Here is a 26758-nt window from a genome sequence, read left to right on the forward strand (position 1 = left end):
GCTCATTAGTCATGAGAGAAAGGCATTAAAACCACAATGAGACACAACCACACACCTACCAGAACGACTCAAACTAAGAAGACAGACTGACTGCCAAATGCTGGCGGAGGGATGGAGGCCCGGAACCTGGCTGTGCTGAGTGCACTCCGGGACATCTGGACAGCTGTTTGGCAGCATCGATGCAAGTGGAACATATGCACACCCTATGACCTGGAAACTTTAGTTCCAAGTGTGTCCACAGAAATGTGCTCCAAAGGACAATGAGAATGTTCATAGCAACATGAATCATAACCGTCAAAACTGAGAATGACACAGATGCCTCTCAAGAGACGAGGATGAGAAGGTCTGGTGGAGCCACACAATAGAATGCTGCATGGAAATGAGAAGGAGTGAACCAGCGCAACACCAAGTGTGCTGGGTCTTACAAATCCAGCTTAGTGGAAGATGGCAAACACGAGAGTGCACACTGTGATTCCATTTATATTGAGCTCAAACCAGGCAAAATTTATCAACAATATCAGAAGTTGGGATAGTGGTTATTTTGGGGAGAAAGCTGGGTAGGAATCTGGGAGTTGGAGAACATAAGGGTTTCTGAGGGAGGTTGTCCTAGACTGTTCAGGCTTCTATATAAAACTACCATAGACTGGGAGGCTTAAACAACAATTTCTCACAATTCTGGAGGCTGGGAAGTTCGAGATCAAGGCACCAACAGTTCAGTGTCTAGTGAAGCCACTTCCTGGCACACAGAGGACCTCCTGGGAGCCCTCTGGGGTCCCTGTATAAGGGCGCTAATCGCATTCATGAGGACTCTACCTGGATGATCTAATTAGCTCCCAAAGACCCCCACTTCCCAATACCATCATATTGGGGGGTGGGATTTCAACATATGAATTTGGGGAGACACAAACATTCAGTTCCTAATATTGGTCATATTTTATTTCTTGATCTGACTGGAGGATACAGAGGTATGTGCACTTTGCGATAATTCACTAAGCTACATACTAAAATGATCTTTATTCTGTTCCATATGTAGGTTACACTTTTAAAAAAAGTTCATCAAAATTTTAAATGAAACTATCATATGAAATTATCACCCTCTAAGTGGGAAATATGTGTGTTTATCTCAATTCATGTAATAAAACCACCCTCTGAGGCAGTAAGTACTGGGATGCTCTCCATTTTCTGAGGAAACCAAGGCCCACAGAAGTTAAACCACATGCCCAAGTCCTCCAACCAGTGAGCGGTACGGACAGGACTGGAACCCAGGCAGTCTGGCACCACAGCCCACTGAGGTTCCCTTCCTTCTGAAACTAGCATTTTCTGCCTCGGTGGACACTTCTTCCCGGGTGTGCAGAGGGCTCTGAAGCATGGCTCTGAGTTGAATCTAGACCAGGAAGCACAGTCAAACCAAGTGAGGTGACTTCACTAATGGGAATCGTACCCCACTGCTCTGCAAAACCAGGCCCCGGAGGGCAATGGATCTGCTTAACTGTGGCCCAAAGAGCTGCAGTTACTATTGAGATTCATGTCAACTGTCTCTTCCTTTTATTCATTTATGCAAAATGTTTTACATACTCCAGATGTTGCAACCCATTTTCTACACCGTCGGAATTCTAAGTTTAAAATTAGAAATAAAAGCCAAAGCATCATTTAGGAAAACAAAAACCTAAGGATAGCATTCCTTATAGTTTTTCCTTAAATGTGCACAAATTCTTTACAGATTACAGCAAAACTCTACTTACCCTTCCTATTTTATATTCTTTTTACTCTATGACTTCTGTAAGTTAAAAATGATTAAAGTAAGATAAAATTTGCTCTACCACAGGCAGAACAAACTCTATTACCTTCCTCTCATCTCCAGCCCAGCTGGAAAATACGAGAATTATAAAATATGTATAATACCCTGCATGTGAATCTAATTCAGTAAGTGAGCTCTATTCCATATGAATCACAGACAGACAAGTAAAAACCCTGCTCATCGAGGCACCTGCCCCAGGTCCCAGCGAAAATCATCAGCTGGGCTGATGGTCAAGCGAGATAAATGTAAGTTCCAGCTCGTGGCTGACCTCAGGAGCGGAAGTATATGTCAATACATCATATTTTTCTTAAATGATGATGTTTATTACTTGACCAACAGAATCAGCTCATACATATGGCAAACCAGTAGTTGTTAGTATCAGCTGATTTAAGCTGAACAACAGACCGTCAGTAAGTTTGAGTTTCAGTGCACTCAACTAGACTAACCCTTACATCTAACAGGAAAATCAATGCCTTTGAAATAATTAGGTTCGGGCTCGTGGGAACCTACTTCTGGGCAGGCACGGGGCTCGCCGGGAAAGAGCGGCTGCCGGGCCTGGCCAGTTTCCCTGCAGAAGCCAATCAATGCAGCGGCAGTGTTCCTCAGTCCTGTGGTCTGAAGCCTGTGAAACAATGCCAGGGCTGAAAATACCATTACATACCTCTGCTTTGTAACTGGCTTTGAAATTTCAATTTTTGGAAAATATACTGTGCAATGAGGTCTGCATTCATTTTCCTGATATAGCATGAGAAAAATAACTCCCACACCTTTCTCCACTGAAGATGACAGCCAATCTCAAACAAGTTTAAACACTGCAAGCATTGGAAAATACTCCATAAGGTAAAGTCAACATTTTGGGAAAGATAGTTTTTTAAAAATGGCTCTGCAAGTGATTTTCATTCCCCTCCTAATATTTTTGCAGAATTAAAATTCAGGAACAGCCACTAAGAAAACGTGTGTGTGTGTGTGTGTGTGTGTGTGTGTGTTTTTAAAATCCTCACCCAAGGATGTTTTTCCATTGATTTTTAGAGAGTGGGAGAGAGGGAAAGACACAGAGAAATATCGATGTGAGAGAAACACATGGATTGGTTGCCTCCTGCATGTGCCCTGACCAGGGCCCGAACAGGGGAGGAGCCTACAACCAAGGACCCTTTGGTCCGCAGGCCGACGCTCTATTCACTGAGCCAAACCAGCTAGGGCAAAAATATATATATTTTTAAATGCTCTGATTGTCCTGGCAGATGTAATCCCTTGATGGTTCTCGATTATTCTTTACTGAGTTTCGGCAGACACTGCAAGTTCAGTATGTTGTTACAGGTGCCTGTCCCCTGGCTCCTCTGTGGTTCAAGCAGCCTCAAGGACTGTGTGTGATATCCATACTATTCACGGATTTCAATTGGTCTAAAAATCACTGGGAAGAAAATGATTCTTCCCTTAGGAAGGAACAGTAAGAAGGGATACATGAATTAATAAATAAGTAGGCAGCCATTGGTGATGTCCTTACTTAATGAAAACAAGGTGCTTATGTAAACAGAAAAGTCAACCGCAAACACTTCCTTCTTGGCTGGGTGACCTAACTTCAGGGACTTGGCCATTCCCCAACGGCCTGGCGAACTGAAGAGAAGCAGCTGATGAAACCTTTCCACTGATTTGTAAGTCAGAAGGAAAAGTCTTAGCAAAAAGAAGGTTACCAACTACCCAAGTCATAATGAACACAGACAAGCATACTGTACTACTAATATAAGACAAAATTTTATACATTGAAACCAAAAGGCTATTGCCATTATATATTTTTAAAATATATTTTTATTGATTTCAGAGAGGAAGGAAGAGGGAGAGATAGAAACATCAATGATGACAGAGAATCAGAGATTGATTGCCTCTTGCTCGATCGGATCAAGCCCACAACCCAGGCATGTGTCCTGACCAGGAATCAAACCGTGACCTCCTGGTTCATAGGTTGATGCTCAACCACTGACCTACACCAGCCTGGTGCCATTATACTTATTAATGAAAGGTTCCCACATTAAGTTCAGACTACATTTCTTTTTAAAAAAATCTGGTATTGGTTTCATTTATGATTTTCTTGGTGATAGGTTCAGATTTCCCATTTCCTCATATGTCTCAAGATCCAACAGGATATTTTAGATAATCTAACAGCATCAAAATAATGACTCTCAAAATTTAAAATCAAATGGTTATGGCATATACACTACCCCACAGAACTGTTAAAAGCGTGAGATGATACACTAAAAAATTTTAGTCTTGTCCACATAATAAATACCCACCTAAACCTTGTTATCATAGACAACCGAGTAGTTCCAATGGAAGAAGACATACTGGTATTTAGACTGATTAAATGTTTACTGAGCATCTACTGTGTACCTGGGTGTGATAGCTACATTCTAGTTAAGACAAGACATACAGAAAGCAATATCATTTGCTACTAAAAGCATATATTATAAACTGTAACACATGCAACTGTCAGAGATAAAAAATAAAAAACATGCAGAAGGCAATGTGGTCATTATTTTCAAGTAATATCCTATATAACAAAAGCCTAATATGCTAAGTGTCCTGTCATCCAGTCAACCAATCAAAGCGTAATATACAAATATATGCTAAGGCTGCTCAATCGCTTGCTATGATGTGCACTGACCACCAGGGGGCAGACGCTTCAACCGGTAGGTTAGCTTGCTGCTGGGGTCTGATCAGGACTGAGCAAGATGGCCAGACACGCCCTGGAGCCCTCCTGCGGCCCCTCCCCTCTCGAATCTCTCCTCAGCCCAATCATGTACCGGTGGGGTCCCTCAGCCTGGCCTGCGCCCTCGCAATCTGGGACCCCTCGGGGGATGTCTGGTTTTGGCCCGATCCCGCAGGCCAGGCTGAGGGACCCCACTGGTGCATGAATTCATGCACTAGGCCTCTAGTATAATAATATAATCCTATCCTTTCATTCTGTCTCCAAGCATATGATACTACCATCAGCATCTTATGAAAAGAATCCAACACCCAGTCTTCTCTAAGTCATATAAGTATAGAGCTAATTGCCTCATTGTAAATTACCCAAATGATGTTTCATGCCAGCCCACGCTTCACTGTTCGGGGCACTACACCTGTTTTATTTCCTGCCACCTCCCAGAGCTCTTAAAGCACAGCCTCTGAAATAAGATCCTGGGGCACTTACAAGACTTTCACCGCAAATGAGTTAAACACCGGGTATGTCAATGGCGTGTAAGGCGGGGTTTGCCTCTGGGCTGCATACTAACTCCCTGCAGCAGGAACAAGGTTGCTTTTGATGGTGAGAAGCCAGAACATTATGCCACCTCCACCCAAGAGAGAGTTACCTTAGGATCAGCTGTGAGCAATTTGAAGGCTTGATAGACTTGAGCTTCCTGTACGCCACCTCCAAGATCCAAGAAGTTGGCTGGCTTCCCACCGTTCAGGAAAATGATATCACAAGTAGCCATGGCAAGTCCAGCACCATTCACTGTAGAGTGCAAACAGCACACAAGGCAGGATCAATGTAGTAAAACAAAATGGCCCAGAAACGTTTCCCTCCATACAATTGCAAAAGAGAACCCTATCATGACGGGCCAATTTCTGCCCTGTTTGAAATTCTATTCAATCGGATAAGCTCATAGATTTTTAGGATAAGGAATCAGAAGATGTGCACACAAAGAATAACCAAGAAAGGCCTGGCGATGGGGAGATGGCTTTATCGGGAGGTGAAATCAATCTGGGAAATGGAAAGAAGGAAGAGTTGAAGTCAGTTATCAATTTGGGCTAGTTCGTAATAGAGGAGGGAGTTTTGGGTTCTGGAAAGTATATTTCAAGAACTTGGAAAAGAGCCCTAACAGGTTTTGCTCAGTGGATAGAGCATGGGCCTGTGGACTGAAGGGTCCCAGGTTCAATTTCAGTCAAAGGCATGTACCTTGGTTGCAGGCACATCCCCAGTAGGGGGTGTGCAGGAGGCAGCTGATTGATGTTTCTCTCTCATTGATGTTTCTAACTCTCTATTCCTCTCCCTTCCTCTCTGTAAAAAATCAATAAAATATATTTAAAAAAAGAAATTGGAAAAGAGAAAAAAGCTGTGAAAAGTAACTGGGGCCTATGAATTACTTTTTTGTTTTGTTTTTTATTTTGTTAATCCTCACTCAAGAATATTTTTTCCATTGATTTTTAGAGAAAGAAGGAAGGAAGTAGGGGAGAGAAAGAGAGAGAGAGGAAGAGAAAGAGCGATGTGAGAGAGACACATTCATTGATTTCTTCCCACAAGCGCCCGACTGGGGCCAGGGATCGAACCTACAACCCAGGTATGTGCCCTTGACCTGGAATGGAAGCTGAGACCCTTCTGTCCTTGGGCCAACACTAACCACTGAGTGACACCACCCGGGCCACATTCTTTTTAATAACCTTTAAGAGTAGAAAATGGAATTCTCCTAGTTCTGTTTGCTGAGAATACGGTCCCTGGATTGTGGCACCCCCTGGGGTTGAACCACGGGCCTTCAGCTGCAAGAGGGTTCCCCACATTTTTCTACCGAGTGCAGCCAAGCATGATTATACGTTATCTGGAGAAAGCCAGAAGACAAATGGACAGATGATCACTCAGCAACATTCCTAGCCCCCTGCTCCTTTTTCAAAATAATATAACAAATGTTCTCTAGCAACCTGACCATTCAAACTAGAACCAAAATGTGCTAGCATCTTCGGAGCTTTTCTTTAAACGCGAAGTAATGAGTTTTAACATAGAAATTTTTATTTTCCAGAACTCAGTTTTATTGATCAATGTAGTTCTGTTGTTCCTTATGCTTAATTATATGAAGTTATTTTCCTCAGGTTAGAAAGTAAAAAAAAATAAAAATAAATAAATAAATAATAAAAATCTCCTGAACTCAGCAGAAACTCTCAAGATAAAGTACCCTTCACTTTTTTCTGACCCTTGAATTCCCCAGACAACTGAACTGTGACTAATTTAATTAATTATGGGTCAACTAAAATAGAAATGGTTTATCTAGGATCTGAGAGCAATTTGAAAAGCATTAGGCTAACTTCGTCAAACCATGCACATGCCTACAGAGGCTACAAAGGACTGAATTTGTTCTACACCCGCATTTTCTCTCTCCTTCCTAAATGCCTACAATACTGAGCACCTTAGCTGACCAAGGGCAGGAGAGTGTGCGAGGGGGTACATGAGAGTTATTGCTCCAATCAAAGCAAGACACTTGGTGCCGCTTGTAACTAGATGTCATTTTCTATTGTATGAACAGAAAACTACTGGATGAGGTCTATCCAGTTCTGAATATAATGATACTGTTGGCTTAATGAGCTATAAATCTTCTTTATTTAAATTCCATTAAGATTAAGAACTCAGCTTCAAGTGTAATAAATTGGTTCCACCATAACACAGAGGTACATAAATCTCAGTACTATAAGCTGTGGACAATAACAACAGTTGTGTTGCCTCTATAGACCCATTCTTATTTCAACTGTATAAGCCATTTTCACAAATTTAGATAATTATGATAAAATCAACTGTTTTATTAACAAAGTGGTATAATGGATTAAGCAACTTATCATTTGTTTATCACAGAAGTTGAAACTTGAGCATAATGAGTAAAGTATATATTCTTTTCTACTTCCTCTGAGCAAGTAGTTTTGAACCCAAGTTTCAGAATAGTTCCTGCATATTAGCATTGCCTGGAGCAGCAAAGGCCCTTAGCTTAGTAAAAAGTGAAGTTTAACTGATGCTTTGAAACAGGGCTTCTCCCGGGGGTGGTTCTGCCCATCCGGACACCCTGCGGTGTTTGGAGACACTTCGGTTGTCACAAGTGGAGGTGCTAGTGGCCCCTAAAGGCCAGGATACTGCTGAACGCCTTCCAATGTGCAGGCCAGCCCCAGCCAGCGAGGAATTCCCCCCTGAAATGTCGCCGGTGCCGGAGGTGAAACCCTGCTTTAAACCAGGGACCATCCACCAAAGTCTACTTTGGGAAGAAATTGAATTGTTTCCTAAAATTCTTGGGGAGAAAAATCTCTTATGTTTACTTGCTGCTAGGAAATAAAATTTCAGAAATCAGGAGTTCCTAAATTCTGCAAAAATCCACAAGCCATCCTTTTGCCGTAACTGACTGCTCACCAAAGCAGGCAATGTTCCCATCCAGTCCTATGTATTTTAGGTCATATTTGGCAGCTTCATTTTCAATGGGCTCGTTTTCTGATCCGTCGTCCATGGCGAATATGTCCTTTTGTCGGAATTCTGCGTTGTCGTCAAAGTTTATCTTGGCATCAAAACAGACAACTAAAAAAAAGGAACATACATGATGTCTCTTTAGGATCTACACATTACATTCCCAAGGTTGGTTGGCACAGGAGAAAAAATAAGTAAGACACTGTCGCCCTACCTCATGATATAGACGGGACAACTGTCGCGGCCTCCTGCCCCGAACTTAAACTTCAGAACTACAAAGACAAATATAAAGTGGCTCCTATTCCAAGGGGCTTACCTTCAAACAAAGAGCACAGGCATTTGTGTCTGCTGATCTCTGTTCAATCAAATAACAATGTAAGTTGCTATCAACCATTAAAAGCTATGACTGCCAGCTACATGTAGCTCTGATGAGCTGTTCATGCTATATTGTTAATAATTAATCACTAATTGTCACCTTTTCCTTCTATGCAAAGAGACTAGACAATAACCCCTAATCCTGCCGTGGTCCTTTGTCCTTCTGATGATGCAAAGTGAAATTTTTATTTAACTGTATCCTCACCAATATTTCTCAGAGATGTAGTAGAAAGAACACTGGGTCAGAATCAATGGTTTTTATATGATCCTTAACTAACTGTAGCCTTGATTAAATAATAATAATAATAACCTACTTCCTCTCCAGGCCTCAGTTTTCTTATTTAGAAAATGGAAATATTCCCTAGACTGCTGATACACTTACTTGGGGCCTGCTAACGTGCGTTCCATCAACCACCACCTTGATATGTGCAGGACATGACTCTTTTGATTCAAGTTGTAAGACACTAAGAGACCCAGCTGGTCAGACACAAGGAAGGCTGACAGGCACTATCGGCAACGCGGTCTCTGCCCCCAGGGCTGGTTAAGGCTCTTAGCTCTCTCAGTGGCCAAGGGCCCTGGACATAGTGACTCTCACTCAGGGATGAGGATGGACCGCGAGCGCATTCCTTGACTTACAGGAGATCTTCTGTATGTACAGTCAGGGGTGATCACGGTGGGGTGGTGCACTGGTTTCTGGGGCCTGATCGCTTTAATACAGCCTTTAGGGTGGAAATTAGCTATCTGTGATGCCATCCCATCATCACCTCCTCTACTGTACTTGGGGTATGAACAGGCAGGGGTCTCCAACCAGGTACTATTCCTCTCCAGCACCGCAGACAGGCACCTAACTCTTAAAGGGAAAACAACCACCCTGGCATATTTCAATCAAAAGCAGTGACTGCAGTCTGTGAATCCCACTCGCTTCCTATGGAAAGAAAATGTTGTTACACTGAGACATCTGGGGTGAAAGAGCCCAGGCAGCGGTTTCCCTGATGGGCTCTACCACAACCATCAACCAACCTGTGCAGATCTGACATATTAACATCTAAGAACACTCGGCATAAATACAAGTCAAAACCACAAATTACTTAGAGTAGCCCTGACTGAGAAGAGAGAGTCCTACGTGGAAGTTAATGTCTGCGGGAGTCAGCAGTCTTGCCACAAGATGTCCCACCACATTTCCCACAGGCTGTGAGCACATGGGGCCCATGAGCAATCGCTTTCCCAAACACTGGAACCTCAGCGATGGAATCCTACAATTAATTACAAAGGAGTTGGCCCATGCTCTCTGCTTGCTACAGTGGCATTTTCTCAGCAGCTAATGACCGGTGTAATAATCAATAGGAAAGCAACTTCATTCTTGGCTTTCCACCGGGTTTATAAATACATTTTAATTAATTTATTAGTAACTGTAGCTCTTCCATTACTCATTGGCAAGACTACTTGAAATTGACACCTTTGAAATGAATGGGCAAAGGCAACCAAATTGACTTCCTAAGAGAAGAGTTTCACATAAAAGAATTCTTGGTCGAGATCAATAAACTAGCAAATCATAGTAAGTCCCGGCTGCTCTCTGCCCCTCACAAGACTGCACTCACAAGCACCTTGAGAGACATAATTAGGGGATATGGATGCGGCGTGCAGAAGGCGGCCCCGCTGCATGTCTGCGAGCTCAGACTTTCGATGCTTGCCCTGCAACTCAGTACAGAAATGTGTTCACCCTACAGGGGCCACCCTGGGAGACCGTCGAGCCAGGGCTTGAAGGTGGCGACTGTGGGATAAAAAGGATCTCTATAGGGAGAAATATGTATGTCCTCTGGCATCCAAAGCACCGTCTGTATGAATCACCACTCCGGCCCCTCCTAGCCAGGCAGCCGATCACCTTACGCCCAGTGGCCTGGCCTATGAAATGGGGAGCAGAGGCCATCAGCTGAGTGGGGTTGCTGGAAGGAGAGGAGGCATGCAAGCACTCGGCCACATACACAACTGGCCCTCGCCCCCGTCCTGTCCCTGAACAGAGCTTTCCGACACTCAGAGTGTCCGCTGCCCAGCCCAGAGGATTCTCCTCTCTTCCTCTCACTCGGAATGACCTGTACTTGGTCCACTCCCTTACAGTGCCAGCCTTCTGTTTAGAATAAATATAAATTGATGCTTAAAGGGTTTACATCTATGCATTACCTGTGGTTTTCAATGCAACGCCATCTTCACAATGCAAGGATGTGTCTAAGAGAGCCCATGCACCTCTCACCCCCTCACCACCCAAAAAGATGTAGGTTTGGGGGTTGGCCATTCCGTTTTAGATGACCTTTCCTCACTACTCAGCCTTTCTCCCAGGAAGGGTTTCAATGGAGGCATTTCATGAAGGCCTTGTAATTGACAGAGAAGGACATTTTCTCTTAAAGGACGAGGGTGAAAGAGCTGCCTCTCTTGAGCCTCAAATCACACAACACCTCTCCCGAGGGCCAAAGTGGCTACAGATTGGTACATCGAAGTCAGGGGGCCCAGTGTGCCCCTCAGGTCAGCTCATACCTGTTTCTGTAAACGGGGTTTGACTGGACCACAGCCACATCAGTTCATCTACGTCTCCCTGTTGCTGTTGTCCTGAGAGCCCCACAGCTGAGATAAGTGGCCAGCCCTTATGGGAACAGGCGGGCTGTCCCTGCTAATCACAAAGGCTCGTCACATTGGCACCCTGCTCTAACACTGACACAGTGGCCTCCGCTATCACGTCTGTTATGGGGAAGGAGAACTTAGAAAAGTGCGTCCTACTAGCTTGAAAAGAAAAATGTGAAACAAACAAAATAAAACCTTGCAGCTGCACACAAGTAGATTAATCCCTGAATATTGATTGACTCTCGTATGCTTAATTCCCCCTGTAAGACCTTTCCAAGTACACATTTAGGCCTGGCGTGTTCAAAATGGATTGATGTCTATGTCAACAGCAGGGCAATAACAAACCTTAGTTTTTTCATTGAATATAACAACAAACTATGGTAAAATGTATTTTGGAAGGTGCTCAGCTTGGTTCAGACATTAAGACTTTCAATGTCACAATAATAAAACCTCAATTCTTTAGAAAATTCAACTTGAACAAAGGCCATTCTGTGTACAAAGTGGGTGAAAAACACACCTATTAATATTTATAAAACAACTTTCACTATCAAGAGCACTTTGTTACATGCTTGATAGATTATACAAATGAGTTTTCCTTCTGAACAGCTATGAAAGGGAACCGCGCACTTGGTCGCAGGGCGCTTCTGTTGTTTTGTTCAGTGGTGGGTGTTAAGATTCTGCGAGCTGTTAATTCAACAACCTTCATGAACAACATGACTGGCAGTTAGCTGCCTCTGACCCTGGAGATTCAGCAGAATGTGCCATGGAATTAAACAAAAGAAAAGTACCTTTCTGAGGGGAGACTCACACATAAAGGAAACGTAACAGCAGCAGGAAGTAAGACTGTCATAATTAGTTTGAAAAATAATCTGTCTTCAAGCAATGCATTGCACTGGATCTGCGATAAATAACCATGATGTGCTATGGAAATGAGCCCTTAAAATGCTGCCACTTTCAAACTGGCCCCACTTTCCATTAAATACTGATGTTCCAAGAGTTGTATACTTTTTAGAACATTTTTTTTTTAGTTGCTGTGGAAAGAGAAAATAGATATGAGGAGGGAGGGGGGTTGAGGGTAGGTAGAACTAAAAATGTTCTTGAAAATAGAAGTCTTGTGTATAAAGACAGAAACAGAAACACCCACCGACAACATGGGCACTTGCTAACACAAAGCAACAGGGTTGTTATTTAGGGAAATTAATTTGAAGCAAGAAAGAGATTTGATGTTCCAGTTAACTTAAACCCAGCCTTAACTCTCATGTCATCTTGGCCAGATAGTCACTGTTTAAACAGGGTTTCATTCCTTTAATTTGGTGAATGGATTTGTGCTCCAACTGACGAAGATGCCCTGGAGCCGGAGGTCTGCACGTGGGGACTATGACATGGTGGGCGAGATCACTTCTGTTGGGAGGTGCTGTGCTGCGTTACAGGGCGCTGAGCGACCTCTCTGGCCTCCACTCACTAGAAACAAGTAGCAACTGCACCCCAATTTGTGACAAACACAAATGGATGTTAACGAGACTCACTGCAGTGATCCAATAAAGTCATCGTGTTGTACACCTGAAACTAATGCAATGTTATGTCAATTATATCTCAATTTAAAAATGTCTTTAGATGTTGCCAAACGTCCCCTAGGGGACAAATGCCCACCTTCCCATTGAGAAACAGCACAGACACCAAAGAAAGGCGTCTGTGTGCAGGCAGATCTGGCTGAAAGTGGGAAGAAATGAAATCAGAGGCCAAGTCCCCGTGGCTTGCAAACTAGATAAATGAATGGATGGATAAGTAGATAAGTAATAACAAAGCAAATTCATTCACAGTTTAATGAAGTAATCCTGGCACTGCAATCGGATAAGCAAGGAGAACAGTTACGTTCTCTCTGACTAATAAACATTTTACTTTCATTTCAATAAGTTAGGTCATTCTGGTCCCTTTTTCCATCAAGAAACTGCCTTTCTCACCGTGGTCGGCAAACCACGGCTCGAGAGCCACATGCGGCTCTTTGGTCCCTTGAGTGTGGCTCTTCCTAAGCCTTAGGAGTACCCTAATTAAGTTAATAACAATGTACCTACCTATATAGTTTAAGTTTAAAAAATTTGGCTCTCAAAAGAAATTTCAATCGTTGTACTGTTGATAATTGGCTCTGCTGACTAATGAGTTTGCCGACCACTGACCTATACCATGTGAGCCAGGCTCAGTGACTGGTCTAGGCATGGGCATGTGACCCAAGCAGGACCAATCAGAATCATCTGAAAGGTTGCTATGGTTGCTGGAGGAGCTGTGATAAGAACAGGCTCGCCTTTACCGCCCTCCAGCAGCCCGGCTGACAGTGCAGGGGATTCAGCCGCAGGCAGGGCTCAGGGCCAGAGGTTCCCCAGGCCACTCCCTAGACTTCCCGTCACCTGAGTGAAATAAGTGCCCCTTCCCCACCAGGGTCTTTTCCACAAAAACTAGGCAGATGGGGGTTTCTATCTCTAATAACCTTTACAATCCTGATAGTCACCAAACTACCATCAGCAGTGCCAAATCATAGTCTTTGAATCAGATTATAAACTACACAGGAAAAAAATCGCTCCTAGATTGCTGCTCTTTCTCAACCTCAAAAATGCCCCCGAGGTGACCGGGCAGCACAGCTGTTACCCAGGCCACTGCTCTCATTCCAGCAGCAGCATCTGCAAATACGTGACCACGCAGCTGGGTTTAAAACAATGTTCCTCATGGAGCAACAGGAGCCTGAGGAAACGCTCTTACAGAGAGGCTCTGTCACAAACGGGAAAAAGGTAAAAATGCCTGGTATGATGCCTAGCTCCTTAAACTTCTAAATTAAAAGAGTAATTACTGAAGTTTTAATGTGAAAGGTTATATGTTCTGCTATTACTGATCTAAATGAAAAAATTAAATATTAAGATTATCAATATTGCTCAGATATAAATGATTGCTTTTACAGCCCCTAAACAAACGACTGCATTAGGGGACTGTGACAATGATGAAGATCAATTGGTACATTTGATCATTAATCACCGTTTCCTAATTGGGTTTAATTTGACTACTGCTCATTAGAGTTATAAACCAACACACTCATTTAATTGTGATTAAATTCAGTAGTTGGACTTTTATGGTACAATGAACAAATAGCTAAAGATAATTTTGTTCTTAAAATAGCACATAAGACTTATGTTTCAATGAACTGTAAACACAAAATTTAGTTTATGATGAGTCTTTCAAAAAAGCTCAATAATGTTTCTTCCTCTTAATAATGAAAAAGAAACCTTCAGTTTTCACAAGGTTTTACAAATACCCCGTAGGAAAAGGTTCTCACAGCCCTGCTCCTACCAGAAACCAGCTGTGACTGACATCTTCCCAAACGCTTGAATTTCCATCTTTTAAAATATAAAATAACCAGGTGTCTTGTGCATACCAGTCTGAAAAGCAATACATGACCTTTAAGAACTTATATTGAACTTCCATCTCTTTCATTTTGTGGACTTAATTATCAGCCACTCAATACAGCGTGAATTTTGGCTGATAGTCCCAAACTGGGACTACTTCTCGATCAGTCAGATGAAAGCAACTTAATAGTTTAAGAGGGAAAAAGAAGAAAAGGCCAGTCACTATAAGTCGGTATGGCCTATCACAATCCACAGACACACTGTACTGAGACATGGGTTTGAATTCCAGTAATTAATTACTCAGGGGGAAGTCACAGGAATTTTTCAATCCTCCATAAAATAGGGAAATATTTCTGACTTTGCAGGGTTGCTGCAAGTAATAAAAAAAAAGAATATAAGTAAGAGTTTATCATAGTGCTTGACATAAGATTTCAAGAGTTTTTTCTTCGAAGAAATGTCCGGGGAGACCAAGATGGCGGCGTAGGTAAACACCGGAGACCGCTGCCGCAAACAGCCATTTCAAAAATACAACTAAAAGACGGAACGGACATCACCCAGAACCACAGGAAGGCTGGCTGAAGAGAGACTCTACAACTAGAAGGAAAGAGAACAGCAAATCGAGGCTCAGAGGCGGCGCAGTGTGGAAAATACAAAGGTACCGAGGTGCGCGCGCAAAGCGGGCTGGTGGCTGAGGGCGCGGTTGTCGTTTTCTGTCGGGAGTGAGTCTCAGACTCTGGGCTCCAGATCCGGGCGAGTCTCTAGGGACCCAGACTCAAACGGGAGAAGCGGGATTATCCGGCATCAGTTGGAACCTGAGGGCAGCTTTCTCTCCGAAGTTTGCAGCGGCTCCTGGGGTTCTGTGAAGCACAGCCTCTGGGAACGGGACTGAGCGTGGCCATAACTGCTCCCTCCACCCGCCCTGTTGATCCCGCCCCACCCAAACCCTGCGCACAGCCATTTGCCGATCGCCTCAGGCAAAGGCTGGATTAGCGCCTCCCCAGAAGGCAGACGTTTTCCATACAGCTGATTCCTATAGCCAGTCGGCCTGGTGGTCAAACCCCTCTAGTGTTAACTACAACAATTAAGGCTTGGCTAGAACAAGACTGCGCACAGAGACCACAAGGGGGTGCACCAAGAAAGCATAAAAGATGCGGAGACAAAAAAACATGACAGAAATGGAGGATATGGAGCTAAGAATCGCAATTTTGAGGGCTTGCCATAAATTTGTGCAGAACCTCACGAAAACTAATGAGACCCTCGATGCTACGATAAAGAAATTAGAAAGTAAGCATACACGGACTGAAATAAAGAATATTATACCCAATAGCAGACCAGAGGAGCACAAGAATCAAACAAAAGATTCGACAAAAAACACCCAATTGGAAAAGCAAAATGAAAAAAGAATCCGAAAGTGTGAAGATAGTGTAAGGAGCCTCTGGGACAGCTTTAAGCGGACTAATATCAGAGTCATTGGAGTGCCAGAAGATGAGAGACAGCAAGATATTGAAAACCTATTTCAAGAAATAATGGCAGAAAACTTCCCCCATCTGGAGAAAGAAATGGACTTACAGGTCCAAGAAGCGCAGAGAACCCCAAACAAAAGGAATCCAAAGAGGACCACACCAAGACACATCATCATTAAAATGCCAAGAGCAAAAGACAAAGAGAAAATCTTAAAAGCAGCAAGAGAAAGAGGCTCAATTACCTACAAGGGAATACCCATACGACTGTCAGCTGATTTCTCAACAGAAACTTTGCAGGCCAGAAGGGAATGGCAAGAAATATTCAAAGTGCTGAATACCAAGAACCTACAACCAAGATTACTTTATCCAGCAAAGCTATCATTCAGAATTGAAGGTCAGATAAAGAGCTTCACAGATAAGGAAAAGCTAAAGGAGTTCATCACCGCCAAACCAGTATTATATGAAATGCTGAAAGGTATCCTTTAAGAAGAGGAAGAAGAAGAAAAAGGTAAAGATACAAATTATGAACAACAAACATGCATCTATCAATAAATGAATCTAAGAATCAAGTGAATAAAAAAAAAAAAAAAAAAAAAGAGTTTTTTCTTCCTTCCCGTACTGTCTATAATCAGGAGTGAGGGACCTTTTTTCTGCCAAAGGCCATTTGGATATTTGTAACATCAAATATTGGATATTTGCGGGCCATACAAAATTAGCCTGCTTAAAAATTAGCCTGCTCTATTTTGTCAAACATTTAACTAGCTCACCGCTATGCCTTGGCAGGGTCAGACCAAATGAGTGTATGGCCCGAGGGCCGGACGTTCCCCACCCCGGTCTATATGATGTATTGATGATTTCACAGCCAGATGAAATGTAAAAATTATTTATGAATAAGGTAGTTTGTTTATAAATGACCTACCAGATTTTTATCTGGTGGGTTACCTGTGTAAACTACGAAATATATGATTTTTAATGACTTCCTAAACATGAGCTTTTTGGCAATCTTAATTTGAAATGCTAAAAAAAAATAGAAAAAAAGATAAAAATCTATCTATACCCTTCCTGAACCACTGCTGTGCCTTAGAAGAGGAACTAAATGTTATGACTGTCAGGAATTGGCATGTTTTGTGTCTAACACTGGAGGCTTGCACAAACACAAGTCACACTTTTGGATTAAAAAAAGAAGATGGAAAAAACAACCACGAGGCTTAGCCTAGATCTGTAGCCAGGACATGGCAGAACCCAGGTCCCTCTGTAAAATAAGCACTGAACACCCTGCCCAGACACCCCTGGCACAGGGTATGGTCAGCGCTTGCGGGGTGAGGGAGGGGGAGGGAGGGGGATGACAAGGTTCTGGGCCTACTGAGGAGCTTCTGCCCAGTGAGCTCATGACCCCCTCTCTGGCCTAGGGCACAGAGCAAATGCAAACAGGTCAGGTCTCTGACATTCGGCCATCCTCTTTGAAACAGTTCAGAGGATGCGGGAAGGAGGGAGATGAGAAGGGGTATTCACTCTGTCTCCTCTGACCTTGTGCTCAGAGTTGTACCTGCAGCAGACAGCTCTGAATTAAAGAATGAAAATGCACACACACACACACATCCATCTTGGTCTACAACTTGGTTGTATTTGCACATAACAGATCACCTCATTTACCAACCCAATGGCAAAGACCTGTTTACTGACTGTCCACTGCATTCTAGGCAGCACACAAGGTACTGGGGGTGAAATGAACAGAAGACAAGGTTCATGGAAGTCACTTTCTGGTGTCACTATGCTATCCACCTACTCACTACCCATCCCTACCACCAAGCACACGCACAGACACGAGCTCTGGCTAGGGAATCAATAAGAACTTGTGGGGGGTGCGGAGATTTAACAGTTACTTATGCTCCACGAGTACCTGATGGATAAGAAATATCTTCCCACCAAAATGCCTCCTCCTCCCACTGGAAGCAGAAGCTCATAATCAAGTCAGGGGGAAAGCCGGATGGCAGGGCACCGGGGCGTCACCATGGTGGTGCCAACCCAGCGGGCGCACAGGTGATTATATGCAGATTGAGGTCAACTGAAAAGCTTCAGGCGGGTCATAGAGCAGGTACATTTTTTTACACCTAGTGCAGTGGCTCCTGTTTCACCCAAACCCTGACCACAGTGATGGGTCTCAAAAGCAAGGGCTGGCCCTCGCCAGTTTGGCTCAGTGGATAGAGCATTAGCCTGCGGACTAAAGGGTCCCAGGTTCGATTCCAGCCAAGGGCACATGCCCAAGTTGCGGGCTCGATCCCCAGTAGGGGGCGTGCAGGAGGCAGCTGATCAATGATTCTCTCTCATTGATGTTTCTATCTCTCCCTCTCCCTTTCTCTCTGAAATCAATAAAAATGTGTATATATATTAAAAAAAAAAAAAAGCCAAGGGCTGCTGGAGGATGGGTGTTTCTAAATAAGACAAAAAGCAGCCTCCTCTGAGGCATGGCATTTGGATACGAACAGACTCAAGTGCAGAAACGTTTGACTGCATCACGGGAGCATTTGAAACTGTGGCAGAAATTAAATCACCGGGAGAAATTAATGCAAAGCTGCTGCCACAGTCCTGTGTAGAATTTAATGTATAGTCTGCAGGAGTAATTGTGTTCATTTGTTTTCTCTTATTTATTTATTTTTACCTTGTCCTTCTGGCGTTTCACCGAAGGGGTTCACTTCCACCTGCGTAGCATCAATTTTCAGGAAGAGGTGATACAGCTTCTTAATTTCATCTGCAGCCTAGACGTGATCAAGTGAAAAGAAATTACACCAGAGCAGTAGAAGAACGTTTATTCTGCTGGATTAATGAAACCTTAAAAATTACATGCTCCGTCTTTATTTTCAGTTAGGCTTTCTGAAGGGGAAAACAGAAAAGCATAGTATTTTAATTTCCACTGCTATTCATTAGAAGGGATTGCTCCACGTTCCTCCAGACACCAGAAAAGACCATTATCAAGACAACAACATATTTCCAGTATGGCCTAAAAACACTGGTAATCTTTCTGTAAATTACCGTGTTCCTATTAGCCTAGCTATGCCACAATGTGAGCTACAATCATTAATACAAACAAGCTCCATTTAAGTAAAAGGTAAACATGACTTGGAGAGTTTATAATAACTAGGTTTTCCTGATTATGCTGAAATTAGACAGTTATTATATTCATCAATTCAAACTTATAATCTGTGGAACAATTACTGAGCGTCTGATGGAAACTGTTGCAAGAAAGGAAGATGGAGGCCCTAAACCGCCCATGAATGCACAGCACAGTTCAACTGAGAACAGTGTGCCCCACAGGCAGAGACCAGGGAGCAGGGCGGCCAGTTTCCCACAGGTGATGCCGGCTTTATTTTCTCACTCTGCTTAAGTTAACCCACTCATGCACGCTGTTCAGCCAAGGCTTCTGAACCGCTGAGTCCCAGCACCCTGCACTGTGTGACCTGGGCTCGGGGACCACATGAACGAGGCAGGCACCGCCTGGAGAGCTCACACCTGAATGTGCACAGCCTGGGACGCCTCACAGCAAGGCTGCGACCTCGGCGAGTGGCAGCCGCCAGTCTTGTCTGGGCTCGGTCTGATTCCTGGCCGTGGCTTCCCCTTTGCTGCTGTTTTGCTGGTGGTTCCAGCCCTGCGTAATTTGTCCTCACAAACACATGTGGCTTTTCCCCCTCTCTCCTCTGTAGATCGAGGGAGATGGCTCTAGACCAGGGGTGGGCAAACTTTTTGACTCGAGGGCCACAATGGGTTCTTAAACTGGACCGGAGGGCCGGAACAAAAGCATGGATGGAGTGTTTGTGTGAACTAATATAAATTCAAAGTAAATATCATTACATAAAAGGGTATGGTCTTTTTTTTTTAGTTTTATTCATTTCAAACGGGCCGGATCCGGCCCGCGGGCCGTAGTTTGCCCACGGCTGCTCTAGCAGGCTGTTTCCAAGGCTCTTGGGCTCAGGCCAGCCAATGGGAGGTAGCAGTGGGAGCCAGGAGTTGGGGGACAAAAAAGGGGGGCACAAAGCTGGGGTATCTCTTCCCCTCTCTCTGCCCTCGGCAGCATCTCCTGCTCTGACTTCAGCTCCTACCATACAGGCCCACCAGGGCTCCAGCTTCTGTGCCCCAGTGTCCAGCAACACCTGCTTCCTGTCCCCAAGCATGCAGGTAGCAACAATGGCTGTTATTTAGCTCTACAGCGCCTCTGTCCACTCTGAAATGTCTCAGCTCTGACATCTCTATCCGTGCAGCCAATTCCTCAGAATAAATCCCACCGGGTAAAGGACGAGAGTGGTTTCTTTGTCCCACTAAACTGAGGACCTGGAGATGTGATGCGTGTTATTCATTTTATGTGTATCTGTAAACCTCCTTAAATCCCAACCTGAAACTCAGTGGACATAAATAAACAAACATAATGAGTAAGACTGAATATTTTTTAAATATATTTTTATTGATTTCATAGAAGAAGGGAGAGGGAGAGAGAGATAGAAATATCAACGATGAGAGAGAATCATTGATTGGCTGCCTCCTGCACGCCCCAGGCATGTGCCCTTGACCGGAATAAAACCTGGGACCCTTCAGTCCGCAGGCCAATGCTCTATCCACTGAGCCAAACTGGCTAGGGTGAGGTTGAATATTTTCAGTATTAATTTCTGGGGGGCAAGATAACAAAGACGTGACACCAATTCCCCAGGCACACCAAGGTCTGCCTCGAGCCTTCCCAGACTCCGGCCACGCGGCCACCTGACCAGTCGCTGCTACGCTGGAGGTTCTATGCACATGCCAGCATGCACATTTCGCACTCATCTTTTTTACAAAACCAAATTTGGGTCTATACGTTCTGTCTTTAATAGAGTTTAAAGAGCCGTCATCAGCAACACAAACAGAACAATGTTATTCTCTGAAATGGCTGCATAATACTGGTGTGGATGTATCACAACTCACTTAACGTGGCTCTTTACGAATGTGCCTTGGCTTCCAGTAGTTTGACATTCCTTCAAATGCTCCTCACCTATCTTTGCGTGTACATCATACATGTGATTAAATGCCTGTAGGGACACTTCTCGGGACTGGAACGAAGAGAAATGTGGGCATTTTAATAATAAAAGATTATCATAAATTGTTCTTGATAGAGCTGCCACTACTTCCCCTCCCAAAAACCAGCTCCTCCGAGTGTCCCAGTCACAACCACCAGCTCTCGGGAGCGCCCAGTGTGCCAGGGGAAATTCGTCTTCCACCCGCGGTGTTAACTTGAATTTCTCTTATTAAGGAGTGAATTTGATATTATTCTATGAGCTTAGGAGACATTTGTATTTCCTTTTCTGTGAATTCAGCCCATTTTTTTCTGTTGAGATTTTACCCTTTTTCTTATTAATTTACATGAAGGTATTTTTACATGAAAGAAATTAGCTCATTATCTCATATCAATTGCAAATACTTTTCTCCTTTATCTTTTGCCCATATTTTTGTTACTTCTGCCACATGGAAATTTGATAGTGATGCCACTCTTTTATAGCGTCTGACTTTGTGTCAGTGTAAAAGGCTGGGCCCACTTCGAGTGTTAAAACAATCCTCCATTATCTTTTCAAAGACTCTTTAAAATTTCCTTTGATGTTTACTTTTTAAAAATCCAAACAGATTTTATTTGAGTTACACTGAAAAGCTGGCAAGTAACACACTCTTGACTCTTTTTTGTACTTTTGAGGTTCTTCTAAGCCACTGACATGCTGGGAACTCAAGTCCTGGAGACGCACGCTGCCTATCCTGACCCACAGCGGGTCCTGCACTTGCACAGCCTCTGCCTGTCAGCGCTCAGCAAACACTCGGCGTAAGCCAGTGGTTCTCAACCTTCTGGCCCTTTAAATACAGTTCCTCATGTTGTGACCCAACCATAAAATTATTTTCGTTGCTACTTCATAACTGCAATTTTGCTGCTGTTATGAATCGTAATGTAAATATCTGATATGCAGGATGGTCTTAGGCGACCCCTGTGAAAGGGTCGTTCGATTGCCAAAGAGGTCGAGACCCACAGGTTGAGAACCTCTGGCGTAAGCGGTGGTTAACAATGAGGAGAAACTGCATAAGAGAAATGACTTCTGGGTGAATAAACATATAAGATCTTATCTCAGCTACATTAAAGCTTTCTCTTTTTTTAAATATACATACCATAAAATTCATGGGCTCAACCATTTGTACGTGTACAGTTCTGCAGTGTCAAGTCTATTTACATTTTTGTGCAACCACGCTCCAGAACTTTCCATCCAGCAAAACTGAAACTCCGTACCAGATACATAGTAATTGCCCATTCTCCCCACCGCCTGCCTGACAACCACCAATCACCTTCTGTCACTACGATTTTACTATTCATATACACACGTAAACAAAATCATGCCTATTTGTCTTTTTGTGACTTGCTAATTTCTTTTTTTTAATTGTTTTTATTTTATTGAGTTTATTGTGGTGACATTGGTTAATAAAATTACATAGGTTTCAGGTATACAAGTCTATAAAACATCATCTGAATATTGTATTGTGTGTTCATCACCCCACGTCAAGTCTCCTTCCATCATCATTTGCCCCTTTACCCTCTTCTACCTCCCGCACCACTTTCCCTCTGGTGATCGCCATGCTATTGTCCATGTCTATGAGGGTTTTTTTCTTTGCTTCATCCTTTACCTTTTCACCCAGCCTCCAACGCCAGGCCGATGTTCTCAAGGCTCAGCCATGCTCAGCACGTCATGATCTGCTTTTTCAAGGCTGAACCACCTTCCATTATATACACATACATCATACTTTATCCATTCGTTTACCAATGTGCACCTGGGTCGCTGCAAAGCTTCCTAAGCCTGTATCAACCGAGGTTGGAAGAAGCCTGGATTTTCTGCACTTAATGCCATTGTAATTATACATTAACAGAGCATTTATGGGGCGGGGGGTCCTCCACTATTGTAATTGTATATTCGTGTACAAATGGCATATGCTTTAAATATAAACATGTTTTGAGCAGGGAGGAAGCATGATGAAATAGTGTTGTAAGACCGACAGGGAGCGCCAGCCGGGATTGGAGACACGTCTTATTCCAAGGCAATACTAACTGACTACAAGAGTTGGGCAGGTGTGTCGGTCTGACCAGGTGTAAAACAGGAAATGGCAGGCCTGGGGCAAGTTGAGGTTAGCTCCCCTGCTTTCCAAATGTGTTCAAATTTAAAGAAACAATTAAACACGAGTCAGAGAAACATTCTGCCGGGGACTGTACCCTCAACCAGGTTGGACTGCCACCCAGGACCTCGGGTCATCACACACTTGCTACGCAGGAAAGGGGTTTGCTTCCCCTTGGCCACCAGTTAATGTTACTTGAAGGCTGCTGGTTACAACCTGAAAGTAACGGTTGCAACAAACAATTGAAAAGTTAAAATGCCTAAATTCAAATATCCCTGAGGACATATGCTTCATACCACGACGATTTCTAAGTGTCTTCAAAATGTTTTAACAGGTTAAAAAAAAGTAAGTACCTTTCTTGCATCCCAGAATGGAGTATCGTCAGCATTCACACATGGTCCCTAAAGCCAGCGGGGGTACGAACCACTCCTGGGGGTCGTGTGGGTTTTCACTTGGCCCATGGGGTCATTCATCAGTTTCCATCCCAGAGGCACCAGGTGACGATTCCGGGTGGCAGTGTTTCAGAAATCGGTCGTCCAGATGCTAACTAGGACACACGTGAGAAACGTGGGAACTTTTGGTCCTGCTCAGCTTTCCGTGGCTTGGTCTTTTCAACCCATTCTTGCTGAAGTGGATTTTCACCAGGAACACATACTCGGTGGATATTATGCAAGGTGATATTTACTTTTATTAAAACTTACATCAGCATTTAGAGCAGTGGTTCTCAACCTTCCTAATGCCGCGACCCGTTAATACAGTTCTTCATGCTGTGGTGACCCCCAATTTCATTGTTACAAATTGAACATAATTAAAGCATAGTGATTAATCACAAAAACAATATGTAATTATATATGTGTTTTCCGATGGTCTTAGGCGACCCCTGTGATAGGGTCGTTCGACCCCCAAAGGGGTCGGAACCCACAGGTTGAGGACCGCTGTTTTAGAGACATCAGGCATGAGTCACAGGACAGACATAACTAAATTTATAAATAATCATTTTATATGCTGTTCACCCATGAGTTGAGGTACCTCCTCCAAATGCCTAAACTGCATCCTAGATGAAACTTAAGTAACTTTCAGTCTTATGAAATCCACAGGGTCTCTAAGATTACCATTTCTTTATCAAAGGACCAGAAATTGGTCATCATTTAAAGTGCTTTCCCTCCTCAGGTGCGGCCTCCACAGCCCGCTGGGCCTGAGGGTGGCGGGGAATCACCCTCTCTGTGCCCAGGGCCCAGCAGGCTGTGCAGCACCCGCTCAGTGCTCCCTCCACTTCTGCTGAGCAAGTGAAGATGCAAAGTCTTTCATGTAGTCAGCAATGAAATAAGGAACAACGTGAATTAAAAATGTAATTAAGAAATATAATGACAATTAGCTACTAATGACCCCTGAGAACTTGCATGTTCATCTTTCCTAGGTAACTCACTTAAAACCTAAGTTGTTTGGGGCATTGGGAAAACAAGATTCAGACGTTTAAGAGCTATAAATAACTTAATTTTCTCTTATAATGTTTTTGGGGAGGGTGGAGGTGTCTTAAGATGTACACAATACGATTACTGCCTTCCCTAGAACTCTGTTATGTTCACCTCCTGAGCTTTGAAATTATGTGGCCGGCAGATTTGGCCCTTCCAGATCTGTCCTCCTGCCCTTACAGCTACCTGTTGGCATCTTGTCAAAGGGAGCATCCTAGATGTGCTACTTCACTGATATGATAGCTGCTTCTTGGACACTTCATACATCTGCAAAGCACATTCCCAGCAACGCAGCAGCGAGAAGATGGAAGTCCTGTGTACACTTTAGGATCCAGCAAAGGGGACTGCGGATGGCTAAGGGCACCACAGAGCAGCCAGGGGGAATGGGCACAGAACCAGGGCACTGAGTGCATGGAGCTGGAGCACAGTGGCTATGTGGGAGGGGCTCTGGTGAGCCTGCCCAACACAAGGAGCCGCTCAATCAATCAATAATATAATTATGGCCTCATTCCCAAGAGATAAAACCAATGGCTGTAGCCCTTACCCAAGAGCTGTTCAGCATTGTCCTTTCACTACCCTGGCATCTTCGCCAGCCTCTAAATGACAATTAGTTCCTCTAACTGTTCACTGAATCCTGACTGTACCTTCTCCTGAGGTTTAGACCCAGATGATCCTGTCCCCTTTGATCCCCTGAATATCTGCTTTCCAAGGGAACCTTTCTTCCTATCTTCAAATAAGTACTCTCCTCTCTTTAACTTTTTAAAAATTTTATTGAATTTACTTGGGTGACATTGGTTACTAAAATTATATGGATTTCAGATGTACAATTCTATAATGCATGTCTGTATACTGTATTGTGTGTTCATCACTCAAAGTCAAGTCTCCTTCACCTTTTACCTCTCCTTTACCCTGCTCTTTCTCTTCCCATTCCTCTCCTCCCCCACTTCCTCTATGGTAATCACCATAGTGTTGTCTGTGTCTATGAGGTTGTTGTTTTTGTTTTTTGTTTCTTAATCCTTTAACTTTTTTCAAAGAGTTCCCCAACTCCCTCCCCCTCTAACAGCTGTCAGTCTATTCTGTGTATCTATGAGTCTGTTTCTATTTTGTTTGCTTTGTTCATCGATTCCACATATAAATGAAATAATAAGGTTTTTATCTTTCTCTGACTGGTTTATTTATCCTGGTCCATCCATGGTATCTCATAATACTCTCCATGTCCATCCATGCTGTCACAAAAGGTAAGATTTCCTTCTTTTTTATGGCTGAGTAGTATTCCATGGTGAACATGTACCATGGCTTTTTTATCCACTCACCTATTGATGGGCACTTGGGCTGTTTCTAAATCGTGGCTATTAGAAATAATACTGCAATGTACATATATTCCACTGAATCAGTATCTCAGATTTCTTAAGATATAGTCCCAGAAGTGAAATCACTGGGTCTTATGGCAGTTCCATTTTTAATTTTTTGAGGAAACAACATACTGTCTTCCACAGTGGCTGCACCAGTCTGCATTCCCACAAACAGGGCATCCTCACCAATACATTTGTTGGGTTCCTCTTGTTTGGGACTCTCTTGGCTTCCTGAACTTGTAAGTCTATTTCTTTCACCAGGATGGGGAAGTTTTCTGTCATTATTTCTTCAAATAGGTTGTCAATAACTTGGTCTCTCTCTTCTTCTGGCACCCCCATAATGAGAATGTTGGTACACTTGAAGTTGTCCCAGAGGCTCCTTACACTATCTTCACACTTGGATTGCAGGAAACGAGTTAAGTCGGCTCGCGTGAATTGCGCGTACTCCGCGGGAGCCGTCTTAACTCGGTTCATATAGATTTGTGGTGGAGTGCGGGAAACGTGTAAACTCGGGCCGATTGTAACTGCGTATTACCAAATATTTGTTTGTTTGCCGTTCACAAAGATACCTACCTGCGTATGCGAACCGTTTCATACCCATTGGGGTAATAGGTATCATAAAAATCCCTTGTAAGTAGAGAACACCATGCAGGCTATCGATGGACATGAGAAAGCATATGTTACAGGCAATTGTCAGAAGTGGAAAAAAGAAAAACATTTTGAGAAGGTGTCGCGTATGTTCCGTTCATAAATTGCGCAGTGAGACACGCTACATGTGCAAATTTTGCAATATACCTCTACATAAAGGGGCGTGTGTTGAAAAATATCATACGCTAAAAAACTATTAATTTCTATTTGTTTTGATTTATTATGAAAATTTTATTTTAAACTTTAAAAATATGTGTATATTTTTAGGTAATAAGTATTTTTTGGGTTTTTCGTATTTAG

General features: G+C 43.3%; 1 protein-coding gene across 1 annotated transcript in view; it reads right to left on the reverse strand.

Annotated features, from left to right (window-relative positions):
• Nucleotides 1–26758, reverse strand: part of SUCLG2 (succinate-CoA ligase GDP-forming subunit beta) — a 226601-nt gene that overhangs the window by 68969 nt on the left and 130874 nt on the right. Inside the window, exons 7-9 of the mRNA XM_070390976.1 lie at nt 18485–18581; nt 7935–8096; nt 5146–5288 (exon numbers count right to left, since the gene is read on the reverse strand). Coding sequence (XP_070247077.1) covers nt 5146–5288; nt 7935–8096; nt 18485–18581 — 402 coding nt within the window. The remainder of the gene's footprint in view (nt 1–5145; nt 5289–7934; nt 8097–18484; nt 18582–26758) is intronic.

This window comes from Myotis yumanensis, unplaced genomic scaffold (assembly GCF_028538775.1).
Source record: "Myotis yumanensis isolate MYYU_CA2020_CCGP unplaced genomic scaffold, mMyoYum1.0.hap1 SCAF_14, whole genome shotgun sequence".
Lineage (NCBI taxonomy): Eukaryota > Metazoa > Chordata > Mammalia > Chiroptera > Vespertilionidae > Myotis > Myotis yumanensis.